Source organism: Prionailurus viverrinus, chromosome D1, assembly GCF_022837055.1.
Source record: "Prionailurus viverrinus isolate Anna chromosome D1, UM_Priviv_1.0, whole genome shotgun sequence".
Lineage (NCBI taxonomy): Eukaryota > Metazoa > Chordata > Mammalia > Carnivora > Felidae > Prionailurus > Prionailurus viverrinus.
In genome coordinates, this window is record NC_062570.1 from 55,998,970 (window position 1) to 56,019,760 (window position 20,791).

The window sequence follows — 20,791 nt, forward strand, 5'->3', positions numbered from 1 at the left end:
TCCAGGACTTTTTAAATAGTATATTATAGCAGGAAAAAAAAAATGGAAAATGGGAATGAGAAAAGATAGGAAAGCTAAAGGATCAATCCAGGCAGTTTCAACATCCTGAATAGTTGATCCACAAAGAGAGAACATAGAAAAACCTAGGAAATAATTCAAGAAATTTCCCAGAACTGAAGGACATGAGTATCTAGAGTGAAAGCGACCACTGAATGTGCAACCCAATGGATAAAATAAAGACTCACACTGAGGAAAATTACCTTGAAATTTCAGAACTCTGAAAGTTACCAAGAGTTTTCAAAGAGAAAAAGAGGATATTAGAATGGCATTGGGGCTTCTCAAAAACAGTACTGAAGCCAACAGCCAATGGAGCAATATCTTCAAAATTCTCAGGAAAAATTACCTCCAGCCTAAAAAATGCTTTAAGCGATCAAGAAAGTGGGAGAGTAAAATAAAGAACTTTTCAGTCCACCAATGCAAGGTCTCAAAAAATTTACCTTCCATCCACCCATATACCAAGAAGCTACCAGAGGATGTTCTAGCAAATGCATAATTAAACGAAGGAGGAAGATCAGAATGATGGTGAAGGGGAATCCCAGGTGTGCGACAAGCCTAAGGTGCCGTCAGCATCCAGGTCAGTGTGGAAAGTGAGAGGGTTCTAGTAACATAAAACTGAGAATTCTGATGATCTGAACATACTGAGAAGAGTTTAGGAAAGAACTATTCTTAGCATACAAAGAATAAAAAAACAAAGCAACAATAATCACGTAATCATATCTTTCCCTTCTTCTATGAAACACCCAATTCTGACAACTTTGTTACTCTGGCAAAGAAAAAACTGAGTTCCTAACGGTAAAATTATCCAAACACAGGTTAAAAAATCTTGTATTTTAATTTTCTTCATATGGCATTATAATAATAAAATAAAAGACTTAGAAGTATGAGAGCTGCTGTGTCATATTAGACAAGTCATTTGACATCGCTGAGCCTCATCTACAAAAAGTGAAATAATAATGCCTATCCCAAAGTTTTCTGTGCAGAATTAAAGTAAGAGACCTGAACATTCCCAGCATAATGCCAAGCACATAGTAAGCACTCAGAACATGTTTGTTAAATCTGAATCATACTGCCTGAAAGAGATGGAAACAGCAATTGGCAGACAGACACTCCCTCCCCCACATACCTTCTGTGTTGTTGTGTTTGTCGTCTGTGTTGATGGTTTGGTGAAGGTTATTTTCACAGGAGACATGTGGGGCGGTAAGGAGTTGGCAATGCTCTGCATGATGTTGCTCATCTTGGGACTGCCACTCACAGGCACAGTGATCGTCTTTGAGACCGGAACAACAGCCTTTGGAACTTCCTTTAGGACAACGGGGGACGAGCTAGAAGAATTTGTTCGCCTTCGTTTTCTGGGTTTTTCATCTTCATCTGAACAGCTAACACCTGAAAGGCAATGAAAATTTTGATTTTTAGATCACAACCTAACCTCGCATTTTATACTTCATTTTAAATCTCTGTGTCATCAGTCATCCTTGACTTCTCCCTCTGCCTCATGCCCAAACAGTAAGTCCTATCAATCTTCCCTCAGAAGTTTTCTCTGAATGCCTTTCCTCCTTTCTTTAACCCTGTGGCTCTATCAGGCCTTCTTATCTCCTGCCTATATTTTAGCAAGCTCCTAAACAGTGTCCTTGCTTCCAATCACTCCACTTCTACCCTCCATCCTACTGCCAGTTATAGAATCTCATATCTAATTGTGCCAATGCCTTACCTTAAATCCTTAAGTAGTTTTTATCTCCCTACAAGATGAGGCACTTAAGTCATCACTACATCATTCAAGGTTCTGTATCTTTCTAAGAACACAATACAGTTGACCTTCAAACACAGGTTTGAACTGTGCAGGTCCACTAATATGTGGACTTTTTTTCAGTAAATACAATAACAGTACTGTAAATTTTTCTCTTTTCCTCCATAACATTTTCTCAGTAACATTTTCTTTGTCCAACTTAACTATATTGTAAGAAAACTATAATACATATACAAAATACATGTTAGTTGACTGTTTATGTTATCAGTAAGACTTCTGGCCCACGATAAACTATTAGTAGTTAAGTTTTTGGGAAGTCAAGTTACATGCAGACTTTCAACTGCACAGGGAGTCAGTGCCCCTAAGCCCCACACTGTCTAAGGGTCAACTACACCCTGTTCCACCCAACCCTGTGCCCTCCTATAATCCTCCTATAATCCTCATACACCAAACTGCTCATCATTCCCCAAAGCCACCTTACCACATTCTATCCATTTAGAGTCTCTATATATTATTGGTCTACTATTATACCACCTACTATCAATGACCTCTTCATCATCCTACAATTATCACCCTGCAAACCATCTCCTCAGTGAAGCTTTCTTTCCCTTACTCCTCTAAGTAAAGCTAATCCACATCCTTCTGTTTCACTTACCCCATGGCAATGTGGCCAATCAGTCTGCACATCTCCCCTTATTAAGGGGCTTCCAGAGGGCAATGACTAAGACTTATTGGTTTGTATCCCTAGTACACTGCCTTGCACATATGAAGATAGATTAATGAATAATTCTATCTCAAACTAATGTTGTTTGTGTGACTTCTCAAAATAAAGCAATAAACTTCCTATTATTTGAAACTGTATATTATGTGAAAAGGTTTCTTCGTGTTTGAGATTCACTTTCAGGTTTTTTTTAATGTTTAATTATTTATTTTTAAGAGAGAGAGAGAGCACGTGAACACATGAGTGGTGGACGGGCAGAGGGGCAGAGATCTACAAGATCATGACCTGAGCTGAAGTCGGAGGCTTACCCAACTGAGCCAGCCAGGAGCCCCCCACTTTCCATGTTTTAAAAAATGATCAAAAACAGCTCTTGGGTCACCTGGCTGGCTCAGTCAGAAGAGCATGTGACTCTTGATCTCAGGGTCATGAGTTCAAGCCCCACGTTGGGTGTAGAGATTATCAAAAATAAATAAACTTAAAAAAAAGAATAATTAAAAAAAATAGATCTCTTACAGTCACCTTGGCTAAATCTGCAGAAATCAGATATAACCTTAATAGTTTCAGATTTTGGCTTTTTCTTTAATGAACTAAAGCCTCAACTGTTTTTGTAGACTTTTTAAAAAAAATTAAGTGAGAAATGTAAAACCTTGCAACATACATAGGAAATCTCTAGAGAGCAGACATAAAAAAAAAAAAGTGTACAGCATGACTCATGGAATTGGTAATAAAATAGAACTCACACCTTCAATTTTTAGACTTTAATTTAAACAAGGTTGACAATGACCTAAAATCATTCCTAAAACAGCAAACTCTACATCTAAAAGTTACAAAGAAATCAAGTTTATAACTATGTTGAGAAAAATGAAAATCAAATATTAATAATCTCCAGTTGATAAAACAAAAACAAAAATAATATTGGAATAACAGGCATTAAAACCAAAAAGTGACCTGGTCATTAAACTGCTCCACAGAATAGAACCGAAAGGTTAAAAAATGCAAATAACTTCAAAAACTTATAGTTAACTAGAAATATAAAAGATGGGCTCTCTAGAATGTATCACTGAATCTAACAGTTGGATGATATGTTATATAAACAATTTTTAAAACAACATTACAAAGATTACAATTATAGGAGTAAACACTGAATAAATCACCTAAGTACATTTTGTCAGTTTCCATTCCCATTTCTATTCCATGACAATCAAAAACAAGTGAATTCCTGAAAGACAGTTCAAGGCAGATTTCCCACAGAGAACAAAAAAGAAGTAATTTCTCAACCCCCAGAACTGATTAAAAAGCAATAAATACTAGTCACGTGTAAAGAAAGGAATTCTTTAGAACCTTCAAAAACTAACCACTGCTAATAGCCAGTGGACCGATGATTTAATCCAGGAAGGAAGATCTAATCAGAGCCTATGTTGCAGCATTTAGCCAAGATGGCCCTGATAACACTGAGAATATCACTTACTTTTGACATAAACAGTACTTCCACTTGGCAAGACAACTACATTGGAGGCAGGACTGGCAGGTCTTGGAGACTTAACCGTTGCTATGCTGCCACTTGGAACAGGGGTAGAGGTTGGGGTTGACGTGGTACTTGTGTAGGAATAGCAAACCACTACTGAAGAACGATAAAAAAGTTTGCTGTTAACTTTCACCAAAACTGTCCACGCATATACAGAAAAATTATTTTTTTACTGCAGGCCAATTTTAACATTTTCATGTGATCAGAAGTTAGAGGCCATTAGGTCCATTAAATTAAAAGGTATAATAACCTTTCCTGAAAATCATCATTTCACTGGGTTTTCCTCAAGTATTTAATAGCTGTCTACAGGTGACATTGCCAATGGAGAAGAGCACAGTTACAAAGAAATCAAGTTTAAAACTATACTGAGAAAAATAAAAATAATTTTTTATTCATGAAAGGAGTTAGACAAAAGGCAAATACTTGTATTCCCTTTTAATAGTGATAGCAGCACCAATGATGGAGTGATGGATAATTTTTCCCTAACCATAGCAATTTCCAACTTGGCTACTGGGGGGAACCATGGCAAGATTACTTTATTGTAAAACAACTTACTAGTCCCTTGCCATTGAAGCAGTGCAACACTAACTCAATAATGACATCATATGTCAATTTCTTGAATAACAACAACAAGCAAGAATAGTTCATAGGCACCATTTACTGAGTTCCATGCACTATGCTAAATCCTTTCCATATATTATCACTAATTCTCACAACACATGCTCATTTTAAAGATGAGAAACCTTAAGGTTCAGAGTTGCTGGACATCACACAACTAGGAAATGGCTAACTAGGACTCCAACACAGATTTGACTACTGGAAATCCTATATTCTTTTCACTCTACCACAAAGTAGGTGGATAGAAAAAGTAAAAGTGGGAAGAAAAGAAAGATACCTCTCCTACAACAAAGGAAACAAACTCAACACAGGCCCAGGTTGCATATTAATACCTGTCTCTCTCTAAATACAGCTTCCTTCAGCCTAAAACAGAGCCTGGCATGCATGAAGAGTGTCTTATCCACTCCAAAACCCACTGCCAGTCAAGAAAAGACAATTCCCCAAAGTAATCTGACAACTGCATATTCGGGGTTATTTTCAAGCAACACACAACTAATCTACTAGAATCAATATGCACTCTTGAATTTAATATTACTCTTGGTGACTTCAAGAGAATTCAAGAATTTTTACAGCATGTGCCAATTACTAGATTAAGTAACAATGAGAAAGCCTTCTCCATCTGCCAGGCAATCCCTAAAGGATTTAGAACCCTTGACTAGAACTGAGAAGCACCATATAGCATTGATTCCTGAAGATAAAAAACAGAGTTTTATTTTCGAAGTAATCAGTTAGGCATCTTTCTCCAGCAGGTAAATGACTTCTATCATTTATTTTCCATGTCACCCATCAAGCTCTTTTATCCACTTCTAACAAGACACACTGATATCAAGAATTCATTCCAAGAAGGCTTTTTGCAATTTTGTTATTAATATAATTCACATTTTGAACAAACAGATTTTTTTTTGGCTGAGACTAAAAACTTGGCAGTTTCTAGTTTCAGAATAAGAGTTGCTCACTATGTTTTTCAAGCTTCATACAGTGGGATTAAAAACAGATGAAAATCAAGACAACTGTTCTTGAAGAATCTGAGAAAAGTCTTCTTTACACACAGAAATAGTTTCCTACTCACCTTCCTTGCTTCCTGTTTCTGCAGGCACTGGAAGAGATGCATTGTGCTGGATAGCTGCATTGGCAACAGCATTAGCTGTTACAGTGAAGGCGGTTTGGGGAACCAACCGGGGCATCAGTGGGACCAATCGACGACCTTCAATGGACCATTCTGAAGAGCTATTAGGTCCAGACATACTAAACAAAAAAGAAAACGCTGCTACAAGGGTTCTCAATCACTAAAAATGAATCAACTATTTTCTCAAACAAATATAAGTTTTGAAATTATCAAAAGTATCCTGAGTGAATAGGAGAGGCTTAACTTTAAGCAAGCAAAATCAAAATTATGGATAATTATCAGAATTCAAGGGATTTCACATACACTTAAGTTTTTACACATTTTATTCTATTATCTGAATCTTAGAATGAACACAATGAACACAAATGAAACTATGAAAAATTTTCCTATGCCTTCTAAATACTGACATCGTTTTCATTAGTTTAAATCTGGTATTGCTAACGAAAACTAGTGTATCTACTAACTTTTAGAACTTAATTTTGTAATTCAACTAAAAAGGTAAAACGTACTAATTTATTTTTAAAATCAGATTTTCCTTAACAATTAAGGATAGAATTCACTGAACCTTTGCAAAATTATCTAACTGCCTGCATGGCCAGAGGTTCTAAGGCTTTCAAACAAGGGAAACTGAGGCAGTAAACGAGGGAGACCAAGTATGGAGGGATAGAAAAGGACTATGTGCATATATACATATATATATAGATATATATCTATATATCTATATATATATCACTGCATGTATCACTGACAATGTGTTATATTAGTATGCTTCCTGTTAAAAAACAGACTAGATCTGAGGTTACTGGAAGAAACCTGTCACTATTTTAATTTTACTTATACCACTCTTCACTCTAAGAAGTATTTGAGGCCATTGAACTATACCCCTAAGCAGACACTATTCTGTTTCTCCACTCTAAACTTCTTGAGCAAAATTTATCCCAGGAATCCAATTTAAATATGGTTGAAATACGAAAGGACAGTTGTGTCACTTCTCTTGATTTGACTCCACAAAAAGTAGTTGTGTCACTTCTCCTAGTGATTAGTGTCAAGGTTTAAAATTCACCCAGAATCAATTAATCAATCTCTTTACTAAGTCAGAAATATTTCTGCACCTTTTCCAAACCAAAGATTCTATAACCCAATCTAGGGCTTAAGAGTCTGAATGTCCACTGATTCTTCATATTTAGACAGCATACACAAAAGCCCATAATGGGATGATGATGATGATGATGATGATGATGATGATGATGGTGGTGGTAGTAGTGGTGGTAGTTAACATCAACTAAGCACTTACTCTATGTCAGGCATTGCTTTAAACATTTTCTATGCATTAACTCATATAATTCTCTCAATAAATTGGCAATTATTATCTCCATTTTGTGGATGGGGAAATTGAGTCACTGAGAGGTTAAATAACTTCCCTAAGGTCACACAGCCACTAAACGTTTCCTTCAACAAGCATACATCACACTACTGACATTACTTGCCATACAACAAGTAGAAGGTACACAATTTTTCAAAAGGGTTTTATGCCTAATATTTGCTTTGACTTACACTAATCGAGTACTGTTGTCTAATTACTACCAACCTTCACCAAATGGAACAAATAAATTACAACTTGAGAAAGATTTACATTCAGTTCAGAAAGGAATCTCTAGTAGTTGATGAATCTAGTTGGGTTACTACTACAAGAAATCTGCAAGTTGTTTAACATAATCCTACCTAATAAAACAAGGGAAAGAGGAATTCCTAAGATCCCAATTAACTCCACAAATTTGTTATATAATGCAATTTATTGTTTGCATAATCTCCAATTTGACAGTAGTTCTGAAACAGAGAATGGTATAAATAAGAGAAACCGAAATGGGCGACACTGACTGTCAAAGGAAAAATTCTAAGAACTATTTAGCATTTTCTTGGCTTACTCCTCTTTTGGTATCATTTTATTAGAATATCACCAGTAAATTTGCTTGGTGAGTTTACACACAAATAATGTCTACACTTACCTGGTGCATTGTTTAAATGGTGGCAGGAATTTGGAAGATTAGTAATTTGAAACACACGAATATTTGCTATCGAAAAGACAGAATTTGCAGTGCAAAAGATACAACTGCAATTTTTTTAAAAATCTAGAAATCTTCCAAATTTCTACTCATGCCATCATGCTCAAACTTTTTTTTAAGTGAGTGAAAAATTATGTTAGAATTAGATTAAAAATTCCTATTTGCTTAGTAATGAGGGTGTGAATATGCATTAGTTGCACAAATCATTTAAACTGAATTTTACAGATTTGTGTAAAACTCTCACTCCAGGACTTCCCTGGAATTCCTAAGTTTCAATGTAAGGATCACTTCTCTATTTATATTAAGTATGGCAAGGGAGGGTAGAAACCTTGCTCTAGCTCCTTTCCTGAGAAATCTAACATGATACTAATGAAACTATCTTGGCCTTCACATCCTGTGGTGTGTAGGGCACCAACAAAAACTCCTTACTCTCCTATAGAAATTCACAAAGTATCCTATGAATGTTTTTGGCTTATGGGGAAGGAGTTTAAGAGCACAGTAATTCCAGACAGCCACTTTTTTCCAACACTAGAGACAATGCTGGCAAGAATGGTGCAATTAAAAATTTTGGAGCCCCTTGACACTCCAGGCTTTGCTATTATAACATTCTGACATGTTTCAAAACTGGATTAGAGTACCAAACTTAATAAATGATATGGTGCCAAATAAACGCGTGTTATGCTTGGAGCCATAAGCAAGGCTTTTCTTTGATCCCAGACACCCTGCTCCTTTTGTTTCCACTTCCTTTGTGCTCAGTCTTCTCGGCTTTCTCTTCACCTTTCAACCACATTCCTTCTGGCCTAAGCTGCTGTTTGGAGTGGGGGAGGGACGGGAGAGGAGAAAGGGAATGCAGTCAGTTCAGATGCATCCCTCTTGGGCTCCAGTTGCTTTTTTCAGGCTCAGGGTATGAAGACTTCCTATAAATAATCTTTGGATCTAGGTTCTGGTGCTACTTCTGAGGGAAAGAGGGCAGAGGAGATGTCGAGAATAAGGAATCTATGCCTTCCTCACCAATCCACACTCCCCGACCCTTGGGCTCAACAAGTAAAATACGACACCTAGTCAAACTAAAACCATGGCATAAAATATTAAAACAGGAGTATGGAAAGACCTAAGAAGCTTAAAATTATACGCTGAAGGAAACTCTTCAGAAAATTAAATTCATGTATTAAAGAAATCAGAAAGGAGAGAAAAAAAGGAAACAGGCAGATAAAAGCCAACTCTCAATTATCCATGCTAATAGAGAGAGGAGGGAAAGGGAGAGGTCAAACAGATTAAAGAAATCCACATATTATCCAAAAATACTTTGGCATACTTGTAAATTCCTCCACCAAACCATTTTCAGGATAACTAACAAGTAGTAAAATGACTAATTACAATTTTCACCTCCTCTCCCTTCCCACCCTCTGGCTAGAGGTACTCCCAAGCAGCAAAATGGCTAAAAGGTGGGCAGTATTAGGAGGGGGAGGAAGGGAAGAGAAGGGAAAGCAGAGGGCACGGTTAATTCGTAAATGGGAACATGTGCCCGTGAATAATTGAGAGCTTCAATTTTGAAATAAATACAAGAAAAAGCCTGAAATAATAATAACCTATTTGCATACCTGTAACTTGGTCTTTCACCCAAATATAAGGATAAATTCATTCTTTAAAGGGGAAAAAAGGAAAAGGAGACTAAATAAATGTTATCCTTTAAGTATGAAACTGATGCATCAACTTACAACTAATTGTCCCACAATACTGTTTGTTCCAATGCTTTTAAAGTACTAGCTTTGCCTCTAAGTGCCTCTGAATGTAAGCGATTGTTTACTACTTTATTATCTAGCACGTAAGCATCCTATTACCTTCTCAAACTAGAATCTAGGCTCAGTTATTATTTTGAGAGCATCCCAATTCAAAAGTTTAGAGCAAATTAAAGAAGGAACACATTAATATTTGAATGTTTCAACCATGTTGGCCTGACAACTAAATACTTAGCGTCTATAGTGGAAAAATTCCAAACTTCTACAGTGCATACATACCTACCACTGAAAAATCTCAAAATTCAAATACCTAATCCTTCAAACTACACAGTTAAAAAGGTAGCACCCCATTTTATAAGTTAAATAAAATGAGGAACAGTAAAGCACAACATGAAGCTAATGGATCTACAGGGCCAATTCAAATACTGCCAATTGGTTTAAACATACCATTTATCACATTATGGAAATGCACTGAATTTTTTCCTTTAGTTTTATTTCACATTAAGACATAAAAATAAAAAACAAATGAGTTATACTCTAATGTATCTTATTTTATGAAATGTTCCTGTCATCCTGCATAAACATTTAAAGGATAATTTCTGCTCCTCTCTATTCTGTAGGAGGCACTGTCTCCATAGGCACTCTCCTAATGTTTGATCCCTGCCCTTCGTCCTCTACCACCCTCCACCCCATCTATCAAATAGTTATAATGATCTGAAAACAATTTTGATAAGAATTGTTTATAACTTTATTTTGTTGGCTTTTTAACGTATACTAAGTAAGATACATTCATAATTCTTAAAAAATGCAGAACATAAATTTTTACAATCTTTTTTCTGAATCTCAAATTACATGAAATATTAGTCAGTTATAAAAAAAATTTATAATGCCTATTTACAAAGCAATATACATACCAAATACCATTACAAAGAACCTCTAAGGGGCTGCTGAATTAGGGGAGCATACTACTTTATTATTGAACTTTGCTTCAAGTTAAGTGAATCATCTGCTGAACTGTGGTGGCCTTTAGTTATGCAGAGATTACACTGTAGTGGGATTTGACCTCAGTACTTAAAGCTTGCCTGACCAAATGCAAAAACATAACCAAGTGAATAAACAGGTAACACCTCTATGGTCAGGATCCCTGAGTACAGAAATAATTACTATTAAGATAAAAGACTCAGGAATCTGCTATACAATCAGAAGACTGTTTCAAAACTATGTTATACTACGTAATAAAAAATCAGGGGTTGTATGACTAATGGCTTACTTATGTGCAATTGTTGTTAACCGTTCATCGTTTACTGCTCTCCGAACTTCAGCACGGTGGCGCTCTGTTGAGATGCTATGAAAAAAAATAGCCATTATAGAACTCTGCCAAGCAGGCAGCTCTTTTCTATACTTTTATTAATGTTCTAAGTCAACATTCTGCTTGGGGAAGAGGGGGGACAAGATTGATTTGTGAAAAGATATAGACAGGGGCCTAATATACACCTTCAGATGCTTTAATTAAAATCACAAGGAAGGGTTCATAATGATTTGGTGTAACTGCAGGATTAGTTGCAAATTAGGAATCATAGGAAGACAAATCAGCTTGATATCAAGTCATTACTTCCAAAACTCAGAAATGTCAGACCATGTTCAAGATTAGCAGAGGTTCCTGTTATCTAAATACGCAAACAGCCACTGAATGACCCCTAATCGTGGTTACTAAGAGGATTCTGGCACTTGGAAGAAAGTCTTCTGAAGTTTTTTCTAAAGCTTAAGAGTCTATAATTTTATGTTTAGTAAATATAATAAAGAAACAAACGTGGCAGGATAAGCTATCTTTTTCCGGTGGCTATATGCTATGTTCAATGAATATATTCAGTGAACTTTATGTTCAGTGAATATAATAAAGAAACAAAAGTGGCAGGATAAGCTATCTTTTTCTGGTGGCTATATGCTATGAAATTTGACACCAGGACATTACTCCCTTATTAACTCAACACTTCACCTGTATGTCTTCTACCTCACGTTACCATTACGGTAAAAATGTGCTTATATTGACCCTGATTAAATACATGTAAGGTTAACACTAAACAAGTGAAAAAAAAGTTATCCCCATTCCATTCATAAATACTCAATAAAATGAGTATCACTCTTCAATTGTAATCTTTGCTGCTTAAACTAAATCCATAACATGGGTTAAAATATTTAAAGGGCTAGAAAGCAGATTTACGAGGAAATATAAACAACAAACGGAAAATATATAAATTGTTAAACATGAAGACAGTAAGATTAAGGATTTCACTTAAATTAAATTTAAATCCCTAAATTAATGGTAACTAAATATAGGAAAAGCCTCTTCTCTATTTTCATTTAAAAAAAGAATAGGACAAAATGGTTTTATATGTAGAAAGGTAACTTCCATTAAAACAGAGTATTTTCTGAAAAAACTCAAGATGTCAGAATGGATCAAGACAAGGTATCTAAGAATTCCATTCACTAGAATTTTTTAACAAATTTAAAGTGCCATTCTAGCAGGAAGCTAGGGGGTAAACTATCCTTAGGGCTATGACTATATAAAACCACCCATTTCTCTAAATTAAGACAACAACTAAGAAGTCTCCTTCTTCCCTCCCAACAAATGCCACTGGGCCACTCTAGGTCTTCAGATCTTGTTGCTACCAACCCTTCTTTCCTTCACCCAGGTCAAAACTACCTCCCCTTCCCAGGTGACCCAAACCTAAAACTGTCTGCCTTAAACCCTTTCTGATTATAGAATAAATGATAAATTATATAACTCTCTGTAACAAAGCCTCCACAACTGGGATGGGATACCTAAGCACCAACAACTTGAATACCTGTCTTCAACTTGAGAGTAAAAAGTACTAAAACCCCTCAAAATGAAATTTCTAGAGTCATGTCTCACAAATTTTTATGATAATTTACCTAAGAACTTTTGAGAGTTCTCCAAGAAGATCTTTCTTTTCCTTGGTGAGATCCCCCTGTGCCCGAAGTGCACTGATAACTCCAGCATATGCCTCCAATTCTAGAAGAAGAAAATTATTTTATCAAGATAGGCCTTCAATATTTTAAAACTATGGCTACATATAGTGAAACTTCAGGGCAAAAAAACCTAGAAATCAATAAAAAAAAAATCAATATGCAAAATTTTAAAAATTCCTCTCAAAAATCCTATCTAAGAACGTAGATTAAAATGTGGCTTTTATAATGTTTGTATATTTTTTTGCTGTTGTTATTATCTCACAGAAGTCACATATATAAGATGCTTAGGTAGAAAAATCCAATGGTAAATACTATCTTGCACATTATCACTGAAGAACACTTAACTCAGATGCTACCAACAATTAGGAATAGGCTCCAAGTGATGTAAGGCTGATAAGATAAATTTTTAGCTTTACTGACAGGTACCTACACTGACCAATCCTTAAAACAATTCCTTAGGCCTGCCTGAAATTCAAACTACATTCTACCTCCCTCCTGGGGTTGAGAATATCATGAGCACTGTCCAGTAGAAAAACTCCTAGAACAAGAGTCAAATGACCAGATTCTGGCTCCAGCACTACCACTCACTCACTAGTTGTGTGACCTTGGACAAGTCTCTTCTCATCTCTGAACCTCAATTTCTTTATCTAGAAGAGACTCTGAAGTTATCTTCCAGATCTAAGATCCTCTGCATCTACCATCAAAATGACTAAGGCAAGTTAGGAAACATGAGTTGCTCTTATAGCAACAAGGATATAATACACTGAACCCTAATGCCAGACAGTTTGGTTTCACTATTTTTCCACAACAACAACCATTATGAAATGAAACTGTCAATCTCTGACACTGGTTAGACTCTTGATATCATCTCAGGTCATGATCTCCTGGTCCTCAAGCTGTGATCTCAAGGTTGTGAGATCAAGCCTTAAACTGGGAATAGTGCCTGCTTGGGATTTTCTCTCTCTGCCCCTTCCCCTACTCTTCCTCAGTCTCTGTCTCAAAATATACAAATTAAAAAAAAAAAAAAAAAAAAAAAAAGACAAGGCGCCTGGGTGGCTCAATCAGTTAAGCATCTGACTTCAGCTTGGGTCATGATCTCACAATTTGTGGGTTCGAGCCCCGCATCAGGCTCTGTGCTGACAGGTCAGAGCCTGGAGCCTGCTTCAGATTCTATGTCTCCCTTCTCTCTCTGCCCCTCCCCTGCTCTATCTCTCTCTCCCTCTCTCAAAAATAAACAAACATGAAAAAATATATATATGGGGCACCTCGATGGCTCAGTTGGTTGAGCATCCGACTTCAGCTTGGGTCATGATCTCACGGTTTGTGAGTTCGAGCCCCACATCGGGCTCTGTACTGACAGCTCAGAGCCTGGAGCCTGCTTCAGATTCTGTGTCTCCCTCTCTCTCTGTCCCTTCCCTGCTCATGCTCTGTCTCTGTCTCTCTAACTCTCTCAAAAAATGAATAAATGTTAAAAAAAATTTTTTTTAAAAGACAAAATAAGATATACAACCAAAAACTCCTCATTGGCTCCCAATAAGCCATGCCTGCCTCCCAGCACACTCCATGGAAGTTGTACTACTTTGTATAGTCCTCTCCCACACTGACTCTGGGCTTGGCATGTGCCTTGCCCATGTGCCTTGCCCAAGTGGAACATGAGCATACCTGATGCAAACAGAAGCTCAATACGCATTTGCCCACAGGGCCTTGCTACCTTGAGATAACCAAGATGCAAAGAAGCCCAGGATGAAAAGCCACATGGAGAGACAGGCCCAGCCATCTCAGCTGAGCCCAGTCAACCATCTAAGCTACCAGTTGAATACAACCACGTGACAGAATTCAGAATTCGCTCAATCGGTTAAGTGTGTTAAGTGTCGACTTTGGCTCAGGTCATGATCTTGCAGTTTGTGAGTTCAAGCCCTGTATTGAGCTCTCTCTACTGTCAGTGCACAGCCTGCTTCAGATCCTTTGTCCCCCACCCTCACCCCTCCCCTGCTCACGCTTGTTCTCTGTCTCTCAAAAATAAGTAAACACACACACACAAAATAAAAGAAAAACCCCCAGCATCCATAGCATCAAAAATAATAATAAAATAGTTGTCTTAAACTATGAGACGAGTATACCTGAGCAAAACTGAATGATGGGAAATAAGTGTCCAAACTACATTTATCTTCTTACTCAATTCAAGTTGCTACTAGTTAGTATTTGCTACTTCCTAATGCCGGACACCCAAATAATAAAGGCATGCATATCTGCATCCTAAGTACTACACCAATAATAAACTAATAGCCTCATTCAGTTCATGTTATTCATAGTTCTGACAATCAAAAAAAGACCTTTATATAGTAGAGTAAGTGAGTTGACTATATTAAACAGAAATGTCTGGTCCAACTGAATTATCCCATGTGTAAACACCCTGTATATTCAATCTATGCTGAATACTATGTAGATGTTTCATGGGGTCTCTCTGGAAGGAAAAAGCTTTCCCATTCTGGAGAAGTGAAGAAAATACTTAGTCACAGGAAATGTGTATTTCAGGTTTTATCATGACCCAAAGTAGAGTTCAGAAAGGCACTGGGGATAACCAACTAAGAAATCACTATACTAAAAGTTTATGCCTCATTTATGGAATATTTTATTCAACAAATCAGTACTGAGTCCTATTATAGATATCAGTATGCTAAATTCTACCTTCAAGGAGTTAACCTTAGAATAAAGCTACAGTGAAACAAGTCATCAGACAATTATGATACAGTTTATAATACAGTGGTAAAAGCACAGAGGGGAAACACATCATCTGATCTAGAAGCATAAGCTTTAATCAGAAGTGTGCTCTAAGCAAGCAGAGGAGAAAAAATGCAAATGTGCAAAAGGAATAGGAAGAGTAAAAGCAAATAATATCTCATATAGACATTAAACTTCCAATAACAGTCAGTGACCATTTTCAGAGTTTTACTCTAGGGAAAGTAAAAACATGTCTGTACTCGGACAGTCATTAATTCAAACCAAACTATTAATTGCACATGACTACTATTACAAGGTACCATGGAGAATGATTATATAAATAAAACAAAGTGCCTATCTTCAAGGTAATTAAAATCCAACAAGAGATACATATACAGGAATAAAGAAAGATAAAAATGGAAAAGTAGTTTGGGGCCAGACTAAGCCTCTAATTCCAGGCTAAAATGCTTTTATTTGATAGGACTCTGTAACTGACTGAATGTGGAAATGACAGCAGAAGGAAAGGAACGAAGTTTTACTGTCTGCAAGATATTTAGGAGAAGGGGCAATACCATACAAAGAAATGGAGAGGTCAGAGAGAGGAAGTGGCATGAGGACAAAGAAAAAGTTCACTTTTGGCCTATGCAGTTTATGGTGATCAAGATACTACTTCAAAAAGAGTGAAATTAACTAAAGAAATGTGGCAAAGATTTTTGACATTTCAAGTGTCATTCCAAGTCTAACTAAAAAATCATAGACAAAAGTATGAGGTGGCAACCTCACACAAAACTGGGACTCAGACAACAGTTATCATAGGTACACGATTCGAGGCACTTCCTCCCTCCTCCAGAAATTCACTCATTGTAAAGAACCTTCACTGGCTTCCCAACCTCCTTCACATTTGATTTCCATTTTGATGGGTATCCTCAGATCCTGACAAATATCAAACTTAGTTGAATTTCTGGCATTATTTTTGGTGCCATTCTACTGTAGTGCTAACTCTAATGATACATAAATATACGCAAACACCACAGAAAACAAAAAGATTCGCCAAACCACTTTTATAAAGTCCTCAACCCATTCCATTTAAACAAATCAGTCATAAACAACATAGTCCGTAAAGCCCCAAGTTGGAGTTGTAGCTCAGGAATGGTTTTTAAAAAAATAAGGCAGAGGAAAAGCAGGCTAGAAGGAGGGAAGGAAGCATTTATCTATTACTGGTCTGTTTAACGTATCATAAAAAAATTCTCTATCCCAGTTTCTTTTTATTTAAGTAAAATCTCAATGTTTAACATTTTATGTTATATGATTTATAACTATTTTTGGAAGGACAAACCTAATTCTTAAAATATTTTAAGTTAATTCCTAAATACAGTACTTTCTCTAAACTTTGGACCTAGAGCTACTATTTGAAGGCAATTCAAAGGTTTCATTGTTATGATAATAGGCCAACGGGTGGGGAGGAAGTCTTTCTGCAAATCACTACCAAGGCTCACCTCCCAAAGTGAAGGGTCATTGAAGACGACATTACCCTGCAGGAAGGCTGTTTTCTTTTGTACAGAAACAGCTCTCTAGCAACAGTACCCACACAGCTCTGGCTAAAGTTAAAGATAAATTTAGACTTAAAAGTTACCATTTTTATATTTAAACATAATCTCTTGACTCAAGGCCCCAAAAGCCCAAAAACTCTAAACCAGTCTACTATATTTGGGATCTGTTCCTCCGCAATTATTTTAGCTATGAAATTAATACAAGTCCAACTTTATAAATGGTAGCTAGCAAATTATAGCAATTGCATGTAAGTGTGTAGAAAATCATCCTCAAATTAGTACTAAAAGTTGGATGTAAGGTTAAAGGAAAAATATGATAAAAGAATGATTGCCTCAAAAAACTCTCTAAACATGCTAAAATACAATGCAAAAAGGTAGTTTAAAATATGAGAAATCCTTGTAGTGCTCTGAGGAAAAATAAAAAGGGTAAATGTTACTAGCAGACAGCGCCAGGGCAGCTATGATTCAGATTTACATATAGGAATTCCCAACAAAAATTTCCTTTGAAGATTCACCTGCAACTACATTAACGTCTGAAAGCAACTGCTCTAAAACACTATACCCTCAGATGTCAAGCACTGTGATAGGCCCCTTTTATATACAACAAATCCACATAACAAATCTATGAGGCAGATATTATTATGCTTCTTTTACAAAAATGTCAACAGATTTACGGAGATTAAATAAATTGATCTTGCGGGTCATCAGTGATAAGACAAAGACCTCAGGTCTCTGAAATCAAAGCCCACACTTTACCCTTCAAAATTACAGATATCCAAATAACTCATATCCACTTCCAAAACATTTAATGTTCTTTTTTCAAATAATTTTTTCATTTGATGAACATCTACTATGTGCTAGCCTGCAACGATAGTGGTAAAGAAGACAACAAGGTCCTTCTTGGACCTTACAGGCTAAGGCGGCAGTTCTCAGCCAAGGATCCTCATCTGAACCACAGAATACAGAAAATAATTCGAGTAACTTTTTTTCTCAATTTTCCCAAGAACAGTACATAACTATTACAATTCTAAATGCATAAGTTAGTTCATTACATACAATGGATTAGGCTCAGCATTAGTACTTAATTCTCTCCCTAAAATGCTAGTTGAGAAAGGCTGCTCTAAAGGAAAAAAAGCTCAAAATAATTAATTATAAATACAAAGAATGTCTTATTACTGACAGTAAAATATAATTTAGAGAAGTCAGCATAGCTAACATTTACTTAGAATTTAGAAACAGTATGTAATTCACACATACATTCATGAAGGTTAAAAGTATGCTAAAGTGATATTGGAATCATATTCCCTGGGTTACAATCCTGACTCCAGCATCACCTTGGGCTCTAAGCTTCAGTTCTGTCATCTGTAAAATGGAAACAGACAAAAAAGAAAAGAAAAAAACCTACCTTTTCCATTTGAGTGAGGATTAAATGAGATGCTGAAAGAGTAAAAACCTCACAACAGCCCAGTACCCCTCGAGAACTCTTAGCTACTATTTTTATTATTATGGTTCATGCACCTACTAAGTACAGAGCACTATGCTAGGCACTAGGGAAATAACGAGTAAGATGGGGAATACATCTCCAAAAAATTTCTAACGCAGCATGAGATAGGACATCCAGGCAAACAGCCATGACAAACAAAAAAAAAAAAAAAAAAAAGAGAAAAGTATCATAGAAAGTCATAAAACATCAAAAATGAAAACCGTACCCAATTTTCGAAGAATCCTTTTGCATTCATCCCTGCTGAGATCCAAAAGGGTTGGCCACACAACAGGCATTGCTGCTTCTTTTTGGTAGCCCCAAAGAGCTTGTCTTCCCTAACAAAACAAAACAAAACAAAACAAAACAAAAATCAAATTAACCAAGTACATTCAAAAGGCCACTTGCCTGGAGATCCACACCCTAAGAAGTAAAACCAGTAAGAACAATCCTATTTCACCACCACAGTTTTCAACTTTTGACAAATGAAGAACTAAACAGCCATTCCGGAGCTTATTATTCCGGCATAAGACAGTGGAAAGAGCACAGGCTTTAGGGTCAGACACCTCTAGGTTCTAGTTCTAGCCTTCAACTCACTGGCTGTGCGATCCTGGGTGAAGGGGCCTATCTGAGCAAAAGTTTTCCCCATCTGGAAAACAAAGGTATTATCATCCAATTCGTCATGAGGATTAAAGGACAGTATGTGAAGTTCTTACCACAGTGGCTGGCATGTTGTTTAATAAATAGGTGCTACTACTTGATTTGGGCAAGTCACTTGATTTCTGTTGGCTTTCTCATTCAAGACTTACAAGAGAGAAAACACATAAAGCTGCCAGCTCGTTACAAGGGCTAATGGAACTTCAAAAACTGTCTTCTCAAGTCTGAACAATGAACGACGAATTTACACCCAGGAGTCCTTAGACAATCATTTACCAAAATTTCAGATGTCAGGAATTTACTTTGTACTGGGAATTGCCTGGTTCAGAGGATAAAAAGACAACTTAGCGCTGAGGGCTTGAACAATACCTGCTTAGCACACAGCAGATCCACTGTAAATATTGGTTAAGTAGGTGAATGAAGACAGAGGAGAGTAGAATGAATGAGTGAGTGAGTGAGTGAGTGAGTGAGTGAATGAATGAATGAGCGAGCTCACTCCCCAGTTGAGGAGTCAGGCACCGAACCGTAATAACTGCTATATCCCGTTCCAGGCACTGGGGCTGCTAACTCCAACTCTGCGCCCGGAGTTGACCGTCCCGTCCCCCCCCCCCCCCGCCCCGCTCCGACTTCCCATAGTCCTCTCAGCTACGAACCAACCCAGAGCTAGGAGAACTGGACTGCGCGCCCCAGCCGGCAGGATGACATAAAGAAAAGGGGTGGGGAGGAGGAAGAAGGGGCAGAGCCAAAGGAATCCGCTCCCTCCACAAGCCAGTCCCCGCCTCCCGACAGGATCTTGGAGGCGGCCGGCGACCGCCCGAACAAGCACCACGTCACGGCATCCCGACGCGTCCCCGCCAGCGCACCCCACCGCGGGGACGCAGCGCACTGGAAATCTAAGCAGCAGTAGCGGGAGCCCGCTCCGGCAGCCGGGATCTCGTGCAATCCTTCCCCCACTCAAGTGTCAAGGAGGCAAGCCCGCCCCGCCCCCTCCCCAAACACGCACTCTCTCACAGCACCACAACAAGAGCAGCCCGCCCACCCTCCTCACTGGTGCCGCTCAGCGCCAACCCCAATGTCAAGCCCACTACCCAAGCCCTTCAGGACCAGTAGCCGGTGTCAGGGGCCACGGTCGGCATCAGCGCCTCGCTCCCTCCTCAGCGGAGAGGACAACGGAGAGAAACTAGGCGCGCGGACAGCCAGGCAGACGACCGAGACTCACCGGGAGGCGCCCAGAGCTGGACCCCCAGGATCCCAGCACCAGGCCTGCCAAAGTCCCCCTCAGCCCACCTCAGGGAGTCCCACGATCCCGTTAGGAGACAACGGAGGATGGGGCTGGGCGCCCCAAGCCGGGGACCAAATGCTTGGCCCGGCGCTCCTCCAGCCCGGCTAACCTGCCAGCTCTTCCCGGCACCCTGTCCGAGAGTCACCCACCTGCCCGGCCTTTCGGGGCTCATCTAAAAGGCTCCTCCGCCAAGACTAGGGAACACCAGGAATTGGGTTTGTTTGCGGTGCCTCAGAAGGGGCAAGATGGCGACAGGCATCAGGGCGCAGGCGCAGCCGCGCGCTGCCAGTCGGGAGGTGTAGTTCGCCTTTCCCGCCTTTCGGAGAACAGGCTCCAGAAGGCTTCCATTCTCCCAGTCCCTCTTTTCCTCCGCGTTTTGAAAGGAAAGAAGAGACATCGCGGGAGGTGCTGGGAGTTGTGGTCCCGACCCAACTCCCTCCTCTTTCGCTGTCGGTATGCTGTCGCAGGCGCAAGGAAGGCCGGGATTGTAGTTTCCCTGGCTTCTCCTCCATAC

At 38.3% G+C, this 20,791-nt stretch overlaps 1 protein-coding gene across 10 annotated transcripts in view; it reads right to left on the reverse strand.

Annotated features, from left to right (window-relative positions):
* The window catches only part of EMSY (EMSY transcriptional repressor, BRCA2 interacting), an 85,992-nt gene extending 65,459 nt beyond the window's left edge, over nt 1-20,533 (reverse strand). For 4 of the 10 annotated variants that reach the window (XM_047878608.1, XM_047878605.1, XM_047878611.1 and 1 more), the window contains exons 1-8: nt 20,427-20,533; nt 18,568-18,676; nt 12,531-12,630; nt 10,867-10,941; nt 9,459-9,500; nt 5,738-5,913; nt 3,994-4,146; nt 1,184-1,443 (exon numbers count right to left, since the gene is read on the reverse strand). In XM_047878608.1, the coding sequence (XP_047734564.1) occupies nt 1,184-1,443; nt 3,994-4,146; nt 5,738-5,913; nt 9,459-9,500; nt 10,867-10,941; nt 12,531-12,630; nt 18,568-18,637 (876 nt within the window). In that variant the 5' untranslated portion in view covers nt 18,638-18,676; nt 20,427-20,533. The remainder of the gene's footprint in view (nt 1-1,183; nt 1,444-3,993; nt 4,147-5,737; nt 5,914-9,458; nt 9,501-10,866; nt 10,942-12,530; nt 12,631-18,567; nt 18,677-20,426) is intronic. The other 6 variants (XM_047878609.1, XM_047878607.1, XM_047878602.1 and 3 more) reach the window with 5 other exon arrangements.
* Between the last annotated feature and the right edge of the window lie 258 nt (nt 20,534-20,791).